The sequence below is a fragment of the Marmota flaviventris genome, chromosome 18, assembly GCF_047511675.1.
Source record: "Marmota flaviventris isolate mMarFla1 chromosome 18, mMarFla1.hap1, whole genome shotgun sequence".
In the NCBI taxonomy this organism is placed as follows: Eukaryota; Metazoa; Chordata; class Mammalia; order Rodentia; family Sciuridae; genus Marmota; species Marmota flaviventris.
In genome coordinates this window covers 29,199,494-29,220,829 of record NC_092515.1, presented here as the reverse complement: position 1 = coordinate 29,220,829, position 21,336 = coordinate 29,199,494, and the positions used below count along the sequence as shown (strand labels likewise).

General features: G+C 42.4%; 1 protein-coding gene across 3 annotated transcripts in view; it reads left to right on the top strand.

Moving 5' to 3' along the window:
• The first annotated feature begins 18,093 nt into the window (after positions 1-18,093).
• The window catches only part of Abcc12 (ATP binding cassette subfamily C member 12), a 59,280-nt gene continuing 56,037 nt past the window's right edge, over positions 18,094-21,336 (top strand). For all 3 annotated transcript variants that reach the window (XM_071604155.1, XM_027939188.2, XM_027939189.2), the window contains exons 1-2: positions 18,094-18,212; positions 20,244-20,399. In XM_071604155.1, the coding sequence (XP_071460256.1) occupies positions 18,094-18,212; positions 20,244-20,399 (275 nt within the window). The remainder of the gene's footprint in view (positions 18,213-20,243; positions 20,400-21,336) is intronic.

The following is a 21,336-nucleotide window of genomic DNA, read 5'->3' as shown; positions in this document are numbered from 1 at the left end:
TAAGCACTAAACAAGTAAACAGGTTGTTCCAGAGCAGAGGGCCAGGAGGTGACCACATGGTGAAGGAGATTTGGACATCCAAGCAAGGCTTCCTGGTGGAGCTGAGGTCGCAGTTTACTGAGACCTGTAATGAACAAATATTTACTGAGATGACGAGTGTTGGGCAAGAAAGATCTGTTCAAGACAGAGAGAACAGCAAACACGTCCCTGCAGGAATGAACTGCCACAGGGGCTGACGATGCAATCTCTGGATCAAACAGAGAATGCCATCTCTACCATAAATGGTGACAGGTGTCTATTATCTTCTGTTACCTTCTCCTTCTGAATGAAAGCTTTTTTAAAAAAAAATCTTAAAAATCCATTTATCCTTTTATTACCTTCCCTAATCATTGCTTTTTAAAATTAATTTTTTTAACCTTTTGGGGGCCTGGAGATGCCTGGGAGCCCCACTTGTACCATGCCTCCCCACCTCTGCATAGAGTTACCAAGTGAAAATGACGCCACTCACCTGGCCCTGCCTTCCTTCCAGAGCTGCTGTGGGGCAATGCCCTGCAGTACCTCAGCGAATCAAAATGCATTTTGCTGTCATATATACCTAATTAAAATAAAACGATTAAAACAAACAAACAAAAAACTGTGTGCTGTGACCCATAATACTTCTCTCAGTGTCCTTTCCCAACCAATCGAATGCAGCTATTGCGTTTTCCCCAAGCTGACCAGCAGATGGCAGTCTCTTCCCAAAAATGTGGGAAGGTCTGCTGGTTTCAGAACTGGGAGGATCCATAGAGAATCCTAAGAAAATGTCAGAGGACAGGAAACAGAGCCCACTGCCACCAGATCTACAGGACTCCATTCCACCTGCTTCTGTCCCCACCTCTGGCATTAACGTATGACTCTGAAAGTTGGCTGCACATTGGAATAGAATTTCTTTGAGTTTTTGAAATATTGATATTTACTCCTAGTGGCTCTGATTGTGTTGGTTTGTATGGAAACTGGGTGTAAGGATTTTTTAAAGTTTTAGGAGACTCTAAAGTGTGACAAATTTGAGAACTATTGGCTCCAAGTTCCAGTAAAACAGGTATTTTTTTCTTGGAAAGCAACACTAACAAACCATATCATAATATTTTATTTCTTAAGCTGAGTGGAAAGTGTATACTTGTATGTTTTTGTTTGTTTTGTTTCGTGGGGCCTTGAGGATCCTAGGCAAACTCTCTACCCTACATCCCCTGCCCTCTTGATTTGTTTTTAATGATCTTAATATACCTTTTGGGTTTCTGAAGTATTTTATAATAAAAGTTTTAAAAATTGGTGCTTGACATTTCAAAAATCATACAAAAATAACTGTTGAGAGAAGGCAGAACTTTATTCTACTTCTTTAGCGATTTGTTATTTTTATTTTTCATTACATGCTGGTGGAGAAGAGATCATAGTGATTCTAGGGGTTCTAGAGGCTTTAATCTGTCCTCAGGGGCTAGCCCTTTCTCATGGTCAAGTGCAGCAGGCCAGCTCAGGATGAGCTCGAGTAATGTCCACAGGGACAGCAGCTGGAGGTACAGATGAAAGGAAGCAACAGTCCCATGGCCCTGGCCCTGTCCTGCCCTCCGACCTCAGCTCTAGACACTCTATATTAAGAGGAACACTGATAAATGGAGGGTCTCCAAAGGACAACCACTGTGGCCGACTGGCCACCAGTCTGGAGAAGGAACCGGAAGGAAGGAAAACAGGAGGGCTCAGACTTCAGTCTTCACATTGCTGAAGTGTCTTCAGAGCGGGGGCTCAGGCCAGGAGGCACAGAGAGAGGGAAGTTCACTAGATAGGCCCACTAACTAGGGAGTAGCTGCTTGAGGACCCTCTTCAGGGCACGTGTATGTGAGGCAAGCACCCTACCACTGAGCCACACCCCGAGCCCACACGTGTGTTCTTATGACCTCTTTGGCTCAGACTTGCTGAGCACCTCACTGGGCCACAGCGTCTCCTTTCTTCAGCAGAAGTAGAGGGAGAACTCAGCACCTTCTCTTATTTTCTCTTAGACCAATCTCTCATTGAATTTCCATCCCCTCAGGCTCCAGTCTCCTTGCTGTTCACTAGTATCCTCTGTGATCTCCTTGCCCCCAACTCCCAGTTCTAGTGTTTCTACCAGAGACACTCTCGTGCCAGCTGTTAAGATTGTAAAATTTTGCTCCATTTTCCTATTCTTTTTTAAAATTATTTATTCTAATTTGTTATATATGATGGCAGAATGCAATTCATTTCATATTACACATACAGAGCACAATTTTTCAAATCACTGGTTGTACACAAAGAATTCTCACACCATTCGTGTCTTCACACGTGTACTTAGGGTAATGATGTCTAACTCATTCCACCATCATTCCTACTCCCTTCTCTTCCTCCCCTTTGCCCTATCTGAAGTTCCTTCATTTCTCCCATGCTCTCCCCACCCCACATCACCATTATGAGTCAGCATCCTCATATCAAAGAAAATATTCGACCTTTGTTTTTTTGGGGATTGGCTAACTTCACTTAGCATTATATTCTCCAACTCCATCCATTTACCTACAAATGCCATGATTTTATTTTCATACTGAGTAATGTTCCATTGTGTATCTATACCAAAGTTTCCCTATCCATTCATCCTACTTACTGAAGGGCATCTGGGTTGGTTCCACAATTTAGCTATTGTGAATTGTGCTGCTATAAGCATTGATATGGCTGTGTTCCTGTAGTATGCTGTTCTTAGAGGTGACCCGTATTCTGTCTGCCTGTCTCATTTAGACAATCCTATGAAATCCAACTATGTCAGAGTCAGAAGCTACTTAGTTGATTCCTAGTCCAGAAGTTAGCTTGTGGTCCACAGACCTGTCAGCTAGATTCAGGGGATCCATGAATTTGGACAGGAAAAAAATTACATCTTTATTTTTACCAACTGAAATTTAGAATTTCCCTTGATTATGCTTGAGACAACAAACTTTGTAGTATTAGTACCATTAGCTTTGAATTTGTCACCAATAGATGTTCTCAAATCTTATTTCAATGGTATCAGGTAATTCAAAATATCATTTATATGCATCAGTGCTTTGAAATTATAGTTATCATTAGACTTACTGCTAGATCATGTTATTTAGTGCATCATTATAGAAGATTATATCTTATAATATCCAATTTTTGTGTTTTCATACCTATTTTGATAATCATGTTTCCATATAATTGACCCTCTTTACGATATTACATACTTTATTGTGGGAATTAGAAAAAAACATCCTGAGAATACTCTAGAGTGCCAAAGAGATCCATGGCACAAAAAGAGTAAATTAAGAACCCTCATCTAATTCAATTCTGATTTTATTGGAGGGAACTTGAGTCCCAGGCAGAGGAGGTAACCTGCTTACAACTACATCACTGGTTTCCAACAGGCTGGCTTGGAAGCTAAATCTAAAAAGGTGGAGGAAGAGAATGAAGAGGAATAGGCACACATCAAGAGCTGGGGACAATGGCCTCACCCCAATACCGTAGTCGGGCTTGGTCTGCTGGGAGTTGTGGTGTTAGGAGTATCGTTTTCCAATTTAATAATGATGTTTCTGACCAAATTCTTTGTTCCCAAGTGCCCTGTGGTCTCTACTGTGCCCCAGAGAAAACTGTATTGATTCTTACACTTCTCTTCCACTCTGAGGGAGTCAGTTACCTGGCAGTCATTGAAATGCTCCTATTTCTTCCATAAAGAAAAAGGGGACAGTAAAAACCATGTGCCTGAAGGGCCCCTTTCTGTTCCCCAAGTTAACTAGCTGAGTTAAGGAGACGATGAGAGCAAGCCTGAGCCAGAAGATACAGACACACATTATCTTGAAGGACACAGGTTTCTCTTATGCACACCGGGAACCAAGGTCAAGTTATTGTTATCTGTAGAAAGTACTTTCTTGTGTATACACCACAATGGTTGCATTTTTTTCTTCCTCCCTTCAGTGTTTTATTTTGAAATTTTCAAAACTTGTAGAAAGGTTGTAGGTAGAGTATAATGAATATCCAAATACCCTCTGCCTAGATGAACAATTTGTTAACATTTTGCTTCCGTGTGTGTGTGTGTGTGTGTGATACATATGCATACCAACACAGACCTTTGAGCCTTTAGAAAGTTACTTGTGGACATTATAACCCTCCACCCTACATCCTTTACATATAGCTCCTAAAAACAGGCACCTTCTGTCATAACCAAAGTATAATTGTTACACTCATAAAATTTCACCATTGAAATGAACAACTTCACAACCGATAGACCATTATCTAACACACAATTCAAATGTCTTCATTTATCTTAGTAATATCTACTACAACTCAGACACCCCTCTCCAGACAATCCAGGATCTTAATAAGGAGCTATCATTGCATTTGATTATCTTATCTCTTTAGGCTCTTTTTAAAAAAATTTAAAAATTTATTCTGATTTGTTACATATGACAGCAGAATGTATTTCAATTCATATTACACATATAGAGCACAATTTTTTATGTCTCTGGTTGAACAAAGAGTAGAGTCACACCATTCATGTCTTCATAAATATACTTAGGGTAATGATGACCATCTCATTCCACTGTCTTCCCTAGCCCTGTGCCCCCTCCCTTCTCCTCCCTCCCCTTTGTCCTACCTACAGTTCAAGATGGTTACATTTTGAGAGACAATTCATATAAGAAACTTAAGCAAGTTAATGCTAATGATGTCACTGCTTCTGCAGCTTAATATATAAAACACCTCTCTCTTTCTCTTTTTCTCTCTCTCTCTCTCTCTCCCACAGATTGAACCCAGGGGCACTTAATCACTGATCCCCATTCCCAGCCTTTTTAAAAATTTCATTTTGAGACAGGCTCTTGCTAAGTTGCTCAGGGCCTCACTCAGTTGCTGAGGCTGGCTTGGAACTTGTGATCCTCCTGCCTCAACCTCCCAAGCTGCTGGGATTATAGGCGTGTGCCCCTGTGCCCAGCTAGAACCTCTCTTTACGTGGGGACTGGCCTGGGCGCCATGGAAAGGATACATGTCACTCATCCAGCTGGCTGCCACTGAACCCAATGCCACGAGGGAGAGGAGGCGCTGCTTGCTAAGCACCTTGAGGGTCAGAGGTGCTATCTGTTCAGCCTGTTGCCACTAAACTTTTCTTGGAGCTGTTACTGATACTTATAAGCTTTCCCTCAATAAACCAGATGACTCTCATGCTGTCTCCAGGCACTTTCTTGGGCTTTCCTGCATCCTACCCCAATGCCCAGGTACAACTAGACTTTGGACACAACAACACTCCTCTACCACCTCCCCACACGCATCACATATAGTTTGTGGTCCTGGGGTTTTGCCTGTCCATGAGTTAAAGCTCACAGAACACTTCCACAGGTACATCATTTTACATAAAATGTAGGATTGGTTGTGGGTGCCTGAGATGGCTGGGTTTTCACCGTGAGCTTCTGAAGAGTCAATACAAAAAAGGAAATAGGTGTATTACAAGATCATATACCAATCATTTAAAGATAGAATTTAGTTGTTCACCGTTAGCATAGGTTTCCTGGTCCTGAGGATGCAGAGTTAACGTTTTGCATGTGCAGGGTGGGTTTCAATTCCCAGGCTGCTCTCTGAGCCAAAGGACTTGCTCACATCTTTAAGCTGTGAGTGGTGAGACTGAGGTCAGGACTCAATATTTGAGTTTATGAAACCTTTTTGTTCTTTATTAGAAGGATTGTTCTCTAATTGTTGCATGCATGTATTTTTGGTTCACTAATCCTGGTGTTTCTTCCCCTTGTTTTAAAAGTCCATTCAAATTCCACACATTTCTAGAACCATCTGATATCAACTTTGTTTGGTCCTCCTCCTGTATCTTGCTCCTTGATTCATTAGGAAAACAACACAGATAAGCCAAACCTGTTTTTTAAGCACATATTTCTATGTATGTCCACCAGGCAGACTAACAGCAATCCAGAAGGTGGACTTCTTATCTCTCAAAAAAGCTTGCCAATTTGAAAATTATTCATAAGTGACAGCTACCTTTTGAGTGTTTACTATGTAAAAGGCACTGTGCCCTTCATTCATGCTATCTAATTTAAAACCTCAATTAATTTACAATGATTTGAGGTTAGTGTTTTCATTTTGTAGTTGGAGAAATTGAAATTTAGAAACTTTGATGTCAGATCTGATTCTAGAGCTCCTGTTCTCAACCAGCACATGATATCGAGTCTCTACAACTCCACACACTGATTTCAAAGTGCTTTGGGGCCAGAACTCACTGCCTCTTTCTCCGAGTCTCTGTCTTTGTATAATTGTTATTACATTAAACTGATTTTATATGTGTGTGTGTATTTACATATATAAGTGTTCATACATCTGTATCTATATATTTCCTTTTGAAGATTTCAGACAGAGCCTCATTTTAGAATGAAAGCCTCCTAGAAGCTCAGAGCTGGGAAAATTCTCTTTTCCAGCAAACATGGATTTCTACTTGCCACAAGCACCCCTATCTTTGGGCACATAGACTCCTGTTATATGCGTATATCATTTATGTACAAATGATGTGCAGGATATTAGATATGCAAATCACTGTATTGGTGTATCTGTAGGATAAAAGAAAAACAATGAGATGTCTTAAATTTTAATTACATAGACCAGTGGGCAGAGATAAGGGAAGTTAATCAGTAAATGGTTGCAGGTGAGACCAACAAAAACACCTTTTATGTTGAAACCTTGACTTCAGTCCCACCAAGGCCCCTGTTTCTGTAGCCAGTATAGGGCACAGAGTTTTCCTTTCCCAGAGCTTATGAAACATGCTCTCAGTGCTGGTCCTGGCCCATCATTGTAGGAACTTGTCTCTGAACTTGGTCCTTTATTTTCCTGGCTACCATTTGCAATGGTTCAATAAGTCCTTTTATTTCAGAGACCCTTACGTCTCCAAAGATTTGATTTAATAGAACACAAAACGGAATGTTTAAAGGATGAGGAAAAGTAACAAGGATTTCCGATTTTTCTTCCTGTACTCCAATAGGTCCTCATGCTCCTCCCCCCCTCCCACCCCAGGCTGGACCTCGCTCCCTCACCTTGGACAAACCCATGCACTGTCTGAAGTAGGAGCTGATCTATTTTGTGCTGAAGGACTCCCTTGGCCAGAGAGCAGACAGCCTCTCTCTATCATTCCACTCCAGAATCTGTTCCCTGAAAGATCAGACTCTGCTTTACCAGAATACTGTCTGTCTTGGTAGAAATTCAACTCCTCCCGGCCTGGTCTGAACATGGAGAAAAACTGCTCAGGGTCCTCGACTGGTTAACTCCATAATATCTGCACTTGTTTGGAAGACTGTGCAAGGCAGTCTGACATGGAGAATCCCTCCCCACCAGGATTGTTGAGAAGATTGAGTGATCAAGAGGATAAAGAACTTCAGGATATGCAAAGGGCGGCACAAATGTCAAGTGATATTATTAGCAGTGATTTGCATCCGCGGAGGAAGGGATGGAGGTAAATGAAATGGGACATTTTAGATGTGCGTAAAGAAAACGTCTGCTGGTCTCACCACTCCCCATGCCAGGGAGCCTTCCTCGAAGGATCCATTTTCCCACACCGCATCTGTCTCCAGACCCTCCCCATTTCAGCTCAGGTGAAGTCAGTGAGTTGCATCTCTAGGAAACAGAGAAGCCAGAAACCACCAGCAGGGGGAGGAATTGACCAGCACAAGAGTAAAGAAAGAGCCTTGGGCAGATAAAAAGACTACAGCAAAAAATGTCCTTAAACCCATGTAAGTTAGGTGGAGAAGATCTTCTAAAATGTCTAAATATTCTTCAAAACAAATTAAGATTTGTTATTTCTGGATTGAGATTTTACTCCCTCCTAACCAATTCATTGGCCACTGTGAAATCCTTCTGCTAACTGAGATTGGGCCAACTGTTCTGGGCAAGGTTCAAAAGGGACCCAAGGAATCCAACAAGGCCCAGGCTCCAGAGCATATGAAGCTTGCAGTGTGACAAGCAGGAAGCTTCTACGCAAAGTTTCAGTCTCAGACTTTTGGTCAATTCAGGAAAAAAAGAATTGAGCTCAAAATGCCCTTCTATTTCTGGTTAAGTGAGTGGGAAATAAATGATGGATGAATGAATGAGATTTTTCTCTGTTTTAAAGGTTGGATTTCCCTTCCTTCTTCTGAGTCCAGAGTTGCTTTACCTTTGTAGGAATAGAGAAAGAAATGGGATACGTTGTCACAGGCAGGGGCCAGGAAGAGGGTCAGGAGGCGTGGATACTGGTCTCAGCCTTGCCCCACACCAGTCGTGGCAGGCTCATGATGGTTGGAATGGGGCTGGAGGGAGGACCCTCCCTCCCTCCTACACAAAGGTATTCTGTGACAGGCCATGAGGAGGTGGCTAGGCAAGCACATTGCATGAACTCTGTGTGTCCCCAGAGGAGCTGATGGACCATCCCCAGAGGGGGCAGTGCCCTTTAATGTAGGCTGAGGGAATGTTGGCCCCCCAGAGTTCCCTCCTCAGGTGTGGTGGGAGTGGCAGTTGAATGGGGCAGTTGGAGAGGAGGGCTCCAGGCAGGTGGGAGCAGGTGGGACAAGAGAAGCCAAACCCAAGGTCCATAGAGAGAAGGAGTTCCAGGCAAAGTGGACAGCAGGTGCCACCTTCTGAGCCTCATGACTTCTGACGCCTACTGCCTCTTCCTCTCCACCTGAGAACTCAGAGCATTTCCTGTCCAGGTACAGTCTCTCTCTGTTGCAATTATTGGTACCAATTAGTCCTCAGGGTCCTTGTTTCTTATCCCCAGGACAGGATCCAGTGGGTGACATGATCACAGGTGGCTGCCCTGTGGGAAGGAACAGGGCCTGCCTGGGACTCCCAGAGGGTCAAGGAAGCCTGGGCTCTTCCATTTTTGGAGACTCCTGGTATGTGAAAGAAAAAGCAGGAATGCCAGGACAGGCCTTAAAAAATCTGTGATATACAAAAGCCCACCTTGAATAAATGAGGCCTTTCAATACACCCTCCCAAACACACACACACACACACGCATGTGCACATACACACAGAGTTCACAGTTTATCATGAGGATTTATTTTTTAAAAGACCTTGAATTCATGGTGCATTACTATGTGGTTCTCATACATTTAAAATGGGGGTTCTCATATTTCTTTAGTTATGTCAGAACATCTCTGTCCCAAAGGGGTGACCTCATTTGGAGACGCCATCACAAGCCAATATTTTAGGCCCTCGGGGGATAAGAGACCTCAAGCACCACCTCATCCCATTTCCCTTCCTGACTTTGTGCTGGCTCACCCGCCTATGCCTCCTTCTGCTCCTTCCTCCACTCCTGGGACCCTCACTCTGACACCAGCCCCTCATCACTCAGGGATTTGTCTCTGTCTATCTGCTCATACATGTGCTAGGGAGAGCCAACCTGAACAGACAGGAGCAGGAAGGGGTGTGGGAAAGCCTCCTCTGAGCTGGAGGCTGCTCAGACTCTGGAAGAAGTTGGGGGAGGCTGTGAGACCATCAGATATTGCCGATTTGGGTGGTTTTAAATTAAGAATGTATTCATTAGGCTGGGATGTAGTTCAGTATCTACATGCTCACGGCTCTGAGTCTGATCTCCGGAACAACAATAGCCTGGTCTCTTATCTGGGAAGGATTTTATGGTGAAAGGAGTCCTAAGAAAGGACTTCCATTGTGGGGCACCCAGGGAAACTGGGAATCCAGTTCTCAAACAGGAAATTGTCAGTTTTCCAAGTTAGAGAGGCAGAAATGGAATATGAAGCCGTAGGTGTGGAAGATGTTTCTTCTCGAGATGCCCTCTGTTGTTCTCCCCAGCTTGGACAGAGACAAGGATAGAGAAAAATGATTCTACTTATGAACAATAACTGTGTAAGTGTGATGCTAAATGCTAAGTGACCCCAAACCCCAGAATCAGGGAGCAATAAAAGAATGGTGAGGACTGTGGCTAACTAAAGACTGAATGCCTTGCCCCCAAGGGTGATGGCCACTGACCATGGCCACATGAATGTACAGAGCAACTGCTTTTTCAGAAAAGCCAGAGGGTTTTTTTTTTAATGTGATGTCTTCTAATTATTAAATGTTTTCCACACATTAAAAAATTAAAAAAAAAAAAAAAACTATAGGCTGTATCAAATGGACCCATAAGTTGTATAGGACATCAACTTATTAGTTCGTGTCCTCTCTAAACAGAGGCCTCCTCTGCTTCCACCTGTCCAGTGTATTGACGTTGGGTAAGGAACCCCCAGCCTGTAAGCAGAGAGATGCACTAAGGGATTTCTTACCATCTCCTGCCAGCCCTCAGATGCTCTGAATGGGAAAAGTCAGGGCAAGAACAGAGTCGTGATGGCCACAGGGGCCCTGGCCTGCCTGGGCATGTGCCGGCTCCTGGAAGCTCTTCTCAGCTGTTCCCTCCTCCCCCCATGGCTGCCTGCTAGCAGATTTCTCACTCTAGGCAGCTTCTCACTCCTGGCAGAGGATGGCATGACAGACGGCGATGGAGACGTTAGCCAAAGCCGACTTCCTGATTTTAAAAAGTCTCATTTCCCTCCGGGGCTGCCAAATTTAGCAAAGTGTCATTCCAGCTGCAAAGCTTCCAAGCTGTCTTAGGTAATCATAACTCTGCATCCCCCGTGGAGTGTTCAAGGAAATTACTCCCAGCACCAATTTCCTATGCACTCTGATTACCCAAAACTGGCCAGGGAAGCTGGCCTTCTCTGTTGGACATCTTGGACTCAGAACCCCAAAGGCAAGCTACCGACAGGTTGCTGTTGGGGCCTTTTGCCAGTAAAAATGGGAACCAAAAAGGCAGAAATCGTAGGTAAGGGCGCTGCATCAACAAACGAGGCCTACCCTCTCAGAAGGCAGATCAGGACGAGGGGCTGGGAATTCAGCCCGGACAAGAGACGAATAGCGACTGAGTTGGGGGGTGGGCATTGTGAGTTGAAATGAAGGTCGTCCTAGAATATCAGAGGGCATATAGAAAGGGCATAGATTTTGTCTAAATGGCTGAGACCACAGCAGTGGTTGCCGGAAAATAGCATCTGGTTCTACAGAGGGAAAAAATGGATTCCCTTTAGAGCTATTTCCTTTAAAAGTACTTAACTTTTAATTTTGAAATGATTTCAAATGTACAGAAAAGTAGGAAGAACAACCCTAAGAAATTCTGACTACCCTTTACTCAGATTTTGCAAACAAATATTTTTGCCACAATTGTTTTACCAATCTCTTTCTATGCATTATTATTATTTTTTCTGACACATTTCAAAGTCAACTGTGTGTATTTTGCTCCATTATCCTTAAATTCTTCAGTATGTATTTTCAAAGAACATCTGATCAAAATGATCCAAATGTACAATGATTAAAGTCAGGAAATTTAACTTTGATATAACATAATTATATAGAATCCATATTCAGCTTTCTCTTGTTGTCCCAAGAACATTTTTGAATCTTATTTTTTTCGGTCCAGTATCCCATCCAGAATTGCATATTGCTTTTAGCTGTTATGTCTCTTTAGTTTCCTGCAATTCAAAGCTTTCCCCTCACCTTCCCTTGTCTTTCGGGATAATAATGCTTCTGAATCGCCCAGGCCAGTTATTTTGTAGAATGTGTCTTTGAGCTTGTCTGACATCTCCTCTGGATTCAGTTTATGCATTTCCTGCATGTGTGCTACATGAGGGCTGTCTTAAGAAGATTCAGAGGTCTGTTGCCAAAGCTTGTTGAAGCAGTATCAGGTTGGCCAGAAGAAATCCTCATATGGGTGGCTGAGTTTGCCATATCTGAGGTCTTCTTGAGTTCTTGAAATTCTTGGATTCTGTGATTCTTTCACCCCCAAATAATTTCAATTGGATTTCAGAACTTGCGGTGAATTCTTTCTTCTGCTTTGCTCAGGTCATGGTGAGCAGGAGAGTGGTCCAGAAGCTAGTAGGAGGTCACAAGAAATTGTCAGGGACCATAGCTTGATCACTCACCTGTAGTGCAGTGGTATTAAGGATCAGAAAATGGTTTCAAGACTGTGCACAAAGGCTATGTCCATGTCCTGGTCTCTTCTTGCCTTTATGGTCAGAACTGGATTGCATTTACTCAGAGACCAATGACCATTCTAAGGATGAGAGACCAATTTCTTTTCTGTTCTCAGACTGAGCATCCTTTAGAGTGACTAGCAGCTCTCCATTGTCTTCCTGAAACAAATTCAGAAAGGCCAGGGGCATGATGCTTTGGGTAGAGAAAACTCTGAAGAACTTTTTGATACACAAATAGAAGTTGCCATAGTTTGGATTATGGGATGCATACCCCCTCCCCGCACCGCCCCCCCAAAAAAGCTCATGTATTAATGCAGGAGGTAAAATTATTAGATTGTGAGAGCTGTAGTGGATTAATCCAGTTTATGTGTTTGTTAATGATTTGAATGGATTACTGGGTAGTAGCTATAGGCAGATGGCTGGAGGAAGTGGGTCACTGGGGTCATGCCTGGAGATTATATATTTTGTCCCTGGCTTCTCCCTCCCTCTCTCTGTTTCTTGGCTGTGATAAGCTGAGCAGCTTCCCTCCACCATGCCTGTCCACCATGATGTTCTGCCTCTCCATGGGCTCAGAGCAGTGGAGTTGGCTACCCATTGGCTGAATCTCTGAAAGCATGAGCCCAAAGAAACTTCTCCTCCCCTAAGTTGTTCTTGTCAGGTATTTTGGTCACAGTGATAGAAAATTAACTACTAACAGAATTTTTTTTGGAAAAAGTTCTACAGGAACATTTTAGCCTTGATCTAGTCCTATATAGGAACCAACTGATAAGACTGCTGTCTACATAAATGGGCAAATCTGAAGCCCTTTATTCCCAGCCTTGTTTTTTTTTTTTTTAATTTGTTCTTTTGAGATATGCATGACAGTACAGTGTACTTTGACAATTATAGATACATGGAATATAAATGCCCATTCTTGTGGTTGTACATGAGGTGGAGTTACACTGGTCATGTATTCATATGTGAACATAGGAGAGTTATGTCCCATTTATTCTACTGTCTTTCCTATTTCCCTCGCCCCTCCCTTCCCTTCATTCCCCTTTGTTTAATCCCATGAATTTCTATTCTTCCCTCTCCACACCCCTTATTATGTGTCAGTATCCACATATCAGAGAGAACATTCGGCTTTTTGTTTTCTGGGATTGGCTTATTTCACTTAGCACGATATTCTCCAGTTTCATTTACTTGCCAGTAAATGCCATAATTTCATTCTTCTTTATGACAGCCTTATTTCTTGACTCTCTTACCAAAGCTTGCTGCACATGGTAAGGTCCCCTTAGGAACCTCGCCATGCAGCTCCACAAACACACTCAGTCTTGGCCAAAAGCCTTGGTCTGGGCTTTCTCTCAAACTCTTCTTTCCTTTCCTTTCTTCTGCAATAACCCAGATGCAGTCTCACCTCCCCCGGGACATTCTTTCTAATCCCATCCTCCTTCCAGATCATACTGACCTCTCTGTCCTCGGATCTTCTCTAGCACAGGTGTTTTGCATGACTCAGTGACAGCACATGCAGCCTGGTTGCAGGGCTTATGATTAAATATTATGACATAGGAGCATCCCTGTGTAACTTCCAGATCTCATTCCCTACACCCAGAGGTAGCCATCATGTTGAATTTCTTAAAAATGAACTTTATTTTATTTTTTAAAAATATTTTATTAGTTGTTGATGGACCTTTATTTATTTATATGTGGTGCTGAGAATCGAACCCAGTGCCTCCCACATGCTAGGCAAGCGCTCTACCACTGAGCCACAACCCCAGCCCCTGAACTTTATTTTTTAAGAAAGTTTTAAATGTATAGAAAAACTGTAAAAATAGTACAGAAAGTTCCCACATACCCCACATCCAGTTTTCCCTACATATAATATCCTGTCTTATCACAGTATGTGTATTCTAATTCACAAACAAATGTTGCTACATTAGCTTTTCTTAGTTTTTATCTAATGTCTTTTTTCTGTTCCAAGATCTCATCCAAGATACCACTTTAGTTGTTCCGTTTCCTTTAAGTTCCTCCTGGCTGTGTTATTTGCTCAGACTTTCCTTATTTTTGATGGCCTTGATAGTTTTGCTTTGGTTCTGGGGATTAAACCCAGGGCCTCATGAATGGGAAGGACATACTCTACCACTGAGCTACACCCCAGCCCCAACCTTGATAATTGAAGGAGCACTGGTCAGGAATGTCCCTCAACCGGTATTTGTCTCCTGTGTTTCTCAAGATTAGGCTGGGATTATAGGTTTGGGGGAGGAAGATCGTTCTCATCACATCATTTCAAGGGCACATATTATCCACATGACTTACCACTCTTGATACTGACCCCAATATCAGCTGGCTGAGGTGGTGATTGTCAGGTTATCTTCACTGTAAAGTTATTATTTTTTTTCCTATATTGCACTGAACTCTTGGAAGCATTGTACTCTAGTTGTTTCTTGCAGGGTAATAGGTTGATAATTTTGATGCTGCTCTGCATGTATACTTAATTGGATAATTAAGTAAATGGATAGTGGATGGTGAGAACCAGGTTTTTCACTTTTAGATTTGGAGTTTGTAGATAAGCAAGGAGAGGATGCTAGAATTAGGACAATTATGGTAATGGATTAAAGTTGGAGAATCAGTATGCTTATCTTAAAATAGATACAGATAGTTACATATAGAAATATTTATAGCTATGTGCATTTGCACTAGCCAATATACACACATATATTCCTTGTTTCATCATCTGAGAGGGCCCAGAAGCAAAAGTACTCCAATAACAAAGGAAAAAACCTAGTGCCCAGATCTTGGTTTCTAATATCATTCTTCAGGAAAAGGAGTCATGGGTACCTGGAGAAGTGGAATTGTATTGCAAATACAGTTATTGGTAAAAGAAATATATTTATTGTTTTGAAAGTATGTGAACTTTGTGCAGTTGTTTCGGAGTGCAATTTTTTGCAATTTATTAATTTTTCTGTTCTCAATTTATTGTGTGTGACATTCACATAGGTTGATGTGTGGACCTAGCACATTAATATTTAGCATTGAATAGTAATATACTCTGTTCATATTATACAATTTGTTCATCTATTTTCCTATTTGCAGATGTCTGAGATGCTGTAAACAGAGTTACTTCAAATATTCTTGTAGAGGGGCCATAAAGATATTTTTGTATGAGATTAAATCCTCTGTGGATTGTTTCCTTGTGTTTTTTCTAGATTAACTTCCATATTGACACCAGTAAGTATGAGAGAAGAGAGGCTAGTAGAGGTGGTGGAGAATTGTGAGGAAAATGAAAAAGATCTTGCAAAGTTTGTGGCCACTCTGTATGTGACTGATTGGACAGGCAGAATTTCCCCTGGCATGTCCATATCCAGGGAGGATAAGGTAGCTTTGTTAGTAAGACAATCTTTAACTTGACCGGGTAATGCCATATTGCTTTACAAATTAGTTGTTCAATTTATAGCCCCACCATCAGGATTTAAGGGTTGGTATGTGAAGTTTTTATGCTTTTTAATATTGCCTATTTGAAGAATGACACATGGTTATTACTGTAGTTTGGTTTTAATCCACAATTCCCGGGCACTTAGAAATTGAACATATTTTCTTGTGTTTATTTGACTCATCTATCAATTGCCTATTTCTATCTTTTTCTCACTTTTTTAATTGATTGTTTTTTTGCTATTAATGTATTGAAAATGCTTTGATTTCTGCATGCTAATTCTTTATAATTAAATGCATCACATTTATACCAGCAAATCTTTTAAACATTGTGCCTTCTGATGAACAGACATCTTATAGTTTCAAACTTATGACTTACTTTTTGAATTTTCTTTAAGAAATCCTTCCTTATTTGAAGATCATAAATACATCTATTCACTTCTTACTGTTAGTATTGAATTTTCTTTTCTAGCCTTTTATTTTCAACCACTCATGTCTTTATATTTAAAATACACCTCTTGTAGGCAGCATATCATTGGATCTTGCTTTTACACCTTGTCTGACAATCTTTGTTTTTTAACTGGAATATTTAGTCCTTTAACATTTAACACAATAATTATAAGGTTGGGTTTAAATCTATTGGCTTGCTATTGGTTTTCTATGTATTCCTTCTGTTTTTCTTCCTCTGTTTTTACTTGCCTATCTTTTTTGGGGGGGTGGGTTAATCTATTATTTACTATTCCATTCTATTAACTTGATTAGAACTTCTTATCTTTAACCCCCTTTTGTGGTATTTTTTTCCCTAGGGCTAATATAATACTGTGGTTCACATTATACTGTGTGATATTGTGTATTAATTTCTCCTTGTGGGGGGATTTGTCCTAGACTACTGTCTTACTCATGACTAGTGATCCATTTGACAAATATGTACTGAACATCCAGTACACGTAGGAACTGGGCCAGGTGAGAAATATAGCTGTGAAAGAGACTGACATGAAGCTCATAGTCTGTTTGGGTAAATAGAAAAGTAAGTGGGGAAGTTTTCCCAGAAAAAGATGGGTCTGAAATGAGCCCTGATGCCTGAGCAGGAGTTGGTCCAGAGAAGGGAGGAATAGGAGATTGTTCCAATGGTGGCAGTGGTGAGTACAAAGACCCCAAGGAAGGAGGAGCTGGCACCTTGTTCGGGGAGTGTTGAGACTCTCAGCTGGGCTGGTGCTCAGTGTTAGTTGGTGTAAACCGAGAGTGGAGTACAGAGTAGGGTACACGTAAGCAGTAGTGAGTTTGATTGGTAACTTCTAATTTTCTGATTGAATCAGGAGTCTAGAAGCTGGGTCTGTGGTATACAGGTAATGAGTATTCACTAACTGAATGACTGGAGAAATTTTGAGCAGATCTACTGCATGTGCCTCTTCCAGCTGACTACAAGGCTTCCATTTCCACTTTGAAGAATTTGTGTTTTTGTGATAAAGACATTTTGATTTTCAAAATATTTTTTAATAAAAAAAACCCACCATCATATTTTCCCAGAGAAGTACCTCTTGTAATATAAGCAAGGGATTTCCCAAGGTTATTGCAGAAAGTAGGGAGTCTCAGTTTCCCTTGTTTCTAGACTGCCCCAGATGAGATGGTGACATTCTTCTCCATATACACTGGAGGAAATCTTTCCTCTCTCTGGACCTCTGTTTCCTTTTCTGTATAATAAGGACTTTGGAACAGTTTGCATCTGAGGATACTCCCAGCTCTGCCATGCTGTATGTTTAATACCTTGGTGGGAATTGGTATATTCAGACTTATGGAGAGAACTCATGGGGGTGTGAGTGACTCCTTTGTGTATATAATATTAAAGCTTCTGATTGCAAGTGACAGGAACCAACTTAACAGAGGTGAGGTTAAACAAAATCAAAGGAGAAATTATTTTTAGGATATGGGGAGAGGAATGTCATGGAATCCTAAAGCAAGAGTAGCTTTTAAGCTCCCAAGCAATCCAACATAGGAAAAGAAGAGACTGAAGTGCTTAGGAGATTAGAGAATGAGGTATTTGGTTTGTGGACTGGACATACCACATTGAAAAGTGTCCTCTCCAACTGGGTTGTTTTATCTCATTGGGGGCAGGGACCACAGAAGTGGGAAAAAATGTGGGTCTGGTCCTGAGAGGTTGAAGTTCTCTTATCAGTAGGTATCCAGGTAAAGGGGATGTAGATACACAAGCTTCTGGAGGTAATCTGGGAGAATAAAGGGTGTGTGGGGTGTGAAAATTCTCACTTTGGATCATGCTAAGAGGGCAAACCCAGTTTCTTAGAAATTATTTTTGCCAGGCTGGGATTCAGCCTGGTTTCTACCAGAAAACTCACAATAGGATTTTTTTTTTTTTTTGCTCCCACTCAACCCAACAGGGGAAAAGAAGAGGAGCAAAATGCTCTTACTAAGAAGGAAGTATCAGGATGGAGTTAAGGGATGTGGTGGGGCTTTGGGTCCTACTCCTGCATAAATGTGGATGGCGAGTTGGTAAAACCAGGTCTGTGGGGTCAATGCAGGGGATCAGGTCTGGGTTGGGTAGGAGCTGTCTGACTATTCCAGACGTCTTCATTTCTCAGTGAGCCTTCCCCATCTCTCTGCCACAGAGTAAAAGTGTCCCTAGGCTTTTGGCCTAGGGGTCCAGAGAGCCCTCATGATGGTTGGGGAAGGACCCTATCTTATCTCTGATCTGGACCGGCGAGGCCAGCGGAGGTCCTTTTCAGAGAGATATGAACCCAGCTTGAAGACCATGATCCCGGTGCGTCCCTATGCAAGGTAAGTCCGGAGGAGGATTGAAGTGGGGTCAGGACAGGATCTGACCCAGGGATAGCTGTGAGCTCATGAGCAGAGTGGGCACTGCCCTCCTGCCCCGCAATGTGCTGCTCTGCATGTTTGTCCTTTGTTCATCCACCCATCTGCCCATGTACCCACTTCCTGATCACTCAATTCCTGTCTCCTCCTGTCCTTTGATGAAGGGGAATCAAGAGCAAACATTAAAAGAGAGCTTTTCATGTGCCAGGACCTGCACAAGTGCTTTGCAAACATCTCATCCACTCTTCATAACCACCCTGGAGGTACTGGTATTATCTTTATCTGATAGGAGAGGAAACTGAGGCACAAGAAAGGTTAAATAACTTGCCTGGAGACAGCCTTTACTTTTTAACAAACTTCCCCCAACACTTAGTGGCTTAAGACAATTGCCACGTATTTAGCTTATAATTTTATGGGAGGCCCATAAAGTAAAGCAACTTGGGCTGAGTTAGTTGGGGGTAGTTCACCTGGTCTTAGGCATCCATTGCCCAGCAAGGTGACTGTGCTCCTGGGCTTGGCTGGCTGTTGGATAGGGCCAACGGGGCTAACTGGCCACTCCACCCTCCAAGAAGCAGGGATAAAGATTTAGGGAGAGTGAGACAGGGAAGGAATAAAAGGCAACATGGGATGGGCCACTGCTATAGGCAAGGGGGACTCGACTGAGAAGGGTCCAAGCTCCTACCCAAAGGATGTGAGGTGGGAGCATTGACCCATGGTCTAACACACTCTTAGTTCAGGTTTGACCCTGCGGGGAATGAACTTCCTGCAATCATGGGCTGCACACTGGTGCACCTGAGAAAGCTCTGAAATAATGGTGAATAGACACAGTGTGCATTTGAGAGGGGACACTGCCAGCCTGAGCTTGCTTGGAACCCTCTTCACAATATAGAGCTCGGGCATCTGGAATACAGCTAACATTCAGTAATTGGTAGCTAATGCTCTGTGTCTTTGGCTTTTATTCTGTCTTACTCAATTAATTCCTCAAGGGCAAAAACATTGGTTTTTCTTCTTTCTTAGGCACAATTCCTTTTTCCTTCTTTCCTCTCTTTTCTTCTTCCTCTTCCTTCTTTTCTTCTTCCCTTCCTCTTCCTTTTATCTCTTCATCTTCCTCCTCTTTCTCTTCAGTTTCCTCCTCCTCCTCCTCTTCCTCCTGCTCCTCTCCATTTCTTCTTCCTGCCCCTTTGCCTTTCCTATCTCTCTCCTTTATCCGTTAGGTAATACTTACGTAGCACTTTGTATGTGTCGGTGCCCTCAGTCCTCATAATAAGCCCAGAGTTTCCCTTCAGCTCTTACCTTCTTGGGACGCCTTGCCCTCTGTGGCATGCCCTGCTCTGGACTTTACCAGTCCCCTGGAAAGCAAAAGACAGGTACTTGATCCCTCTGAGGGTCAACTAATGGGTCTCTCATTTCCTCATTTATCAAATGTGGCAAGTGCCCTTCTTCCCATGAGATGATCATGAGGCTCAAGCTTTGGCAAAATGTTCAACAACCATTTCACTGAAAAAAAAATCATTGGTTTATAACACTTATCAATTATTGTTGTGTAAATACTCTACCATGGTCGATTTTGAGCCATCTATATGATGCTATTGAATACGAAGTTGGGAAGAGATACCCGGTACCATCCCATCCCATGGTATTTCCAGTATAAAGATGATAAATAGATGCAAATAACTTCAAGGAAACAGATAATAGTAACATAATTAGGAAGTGATGAGATCTGAGTGTGGAGCCACCTTTTGTCTTTTGGATAATTTATTTAAATTTATGTAACTTAATTTTGAATATTGGCTGCGTTTAGCAATTGACTTGCAAAATTCCTGAAAATTTAATAATGTCTCTCATGAGCTTGTATAAACTGGCCCCAGGGTGAATGAATGCAAGTCCCAGGTTCTAAGTGTGGCTGTGGTTATTATTGTGGTTACTAAGTCGAACTAGGGGGCCAGGGCAATGACCCCAACACCCAGAAACACTGAGTATTGCATTTGTCTGTAGGTTGGCATCCAACCCGGTAGACGATGCAGGGCTGCTCTCCTTTGCCACATTCTCCTGGCTTACACCAATGATGGTTAGAGGGTACAGGCACACGCTGACTGTGGACACCCTGCCCCCGCTGTCACCATATGACTCATCTGACACCAACGCCAGAAGGTACCTGAATTTGCTTCCGTGACCTGGGGAGAGCGCTAACCCTAGGAAGGGGTCCTGGGGTCCCCTCTGGGTGCCTCCATTTCCCCTGTATGGAACTGATACACAGAGCGGCTGGTGATCCTGCTCAGTGCCTGCTCTCTGAGACCTGGGCTGACTGCCTGCCCTTCTTGCCTCAGGGGAGGTGAGGGTTGGGCAGAGTTGGTTGGAGAGCTCCAGTCTGAGGCTCAGGTCCTTCAGTTCCTTTGTAGAACAAAGGTGGCTGGAAACTCACTTTGCTGGATGTTGGTGGCCCTGCCAGGCTGCTGCATAGAGCTCTTGGCATTGTGTTGTGTTTCATTTTAGAAACCATTATTGGACTTCTGTATCACAAAAGGCACCTAGGCTGAACCCAACGTGACCACCAGTATTTGCCATTTTGACTTGTAAAAATGGAAATGTCATTGGTCCAAGCCAATTCATGTTCATTATAAAAATGTTAAAGCAACAAAATTTAAGCAGTGCAAGTATCCCTAGCATATTCTTGCTTCCCATCGCAGAGGTTAAACACTGTTAAAATGTTGATGTGGTCCTTTCCAGGATCTTCCTACTCTGATGAAACAGGCCCTGTGCCATCATCCTTGACAGGGCAATGCCTCTTCTTTTTCCTCCCCACCCACAGGTTGTGCTTTTTACATTTAAGGAAAAAAAGTGAAATATACTCTGTAGTTGTTCATCACTTTGCTCTTTTCAGTTGGAAATGCACGAAGACTTGTGCACACAGAGACTTCACTTTTATTCTTTCCACCAGCTGCATTGAATGCTATAGTTCTGATGACCAAGAATGTCTTCAACAAGGAAGAAGTTCTCAAAGGCCCTTGTGATATTTTTCACCCTGTCTTTGGCCACATGGGGCTAAAGTACAGGGCTTAGTTTGGGGTAAACACTCAAAGGGCTGGGA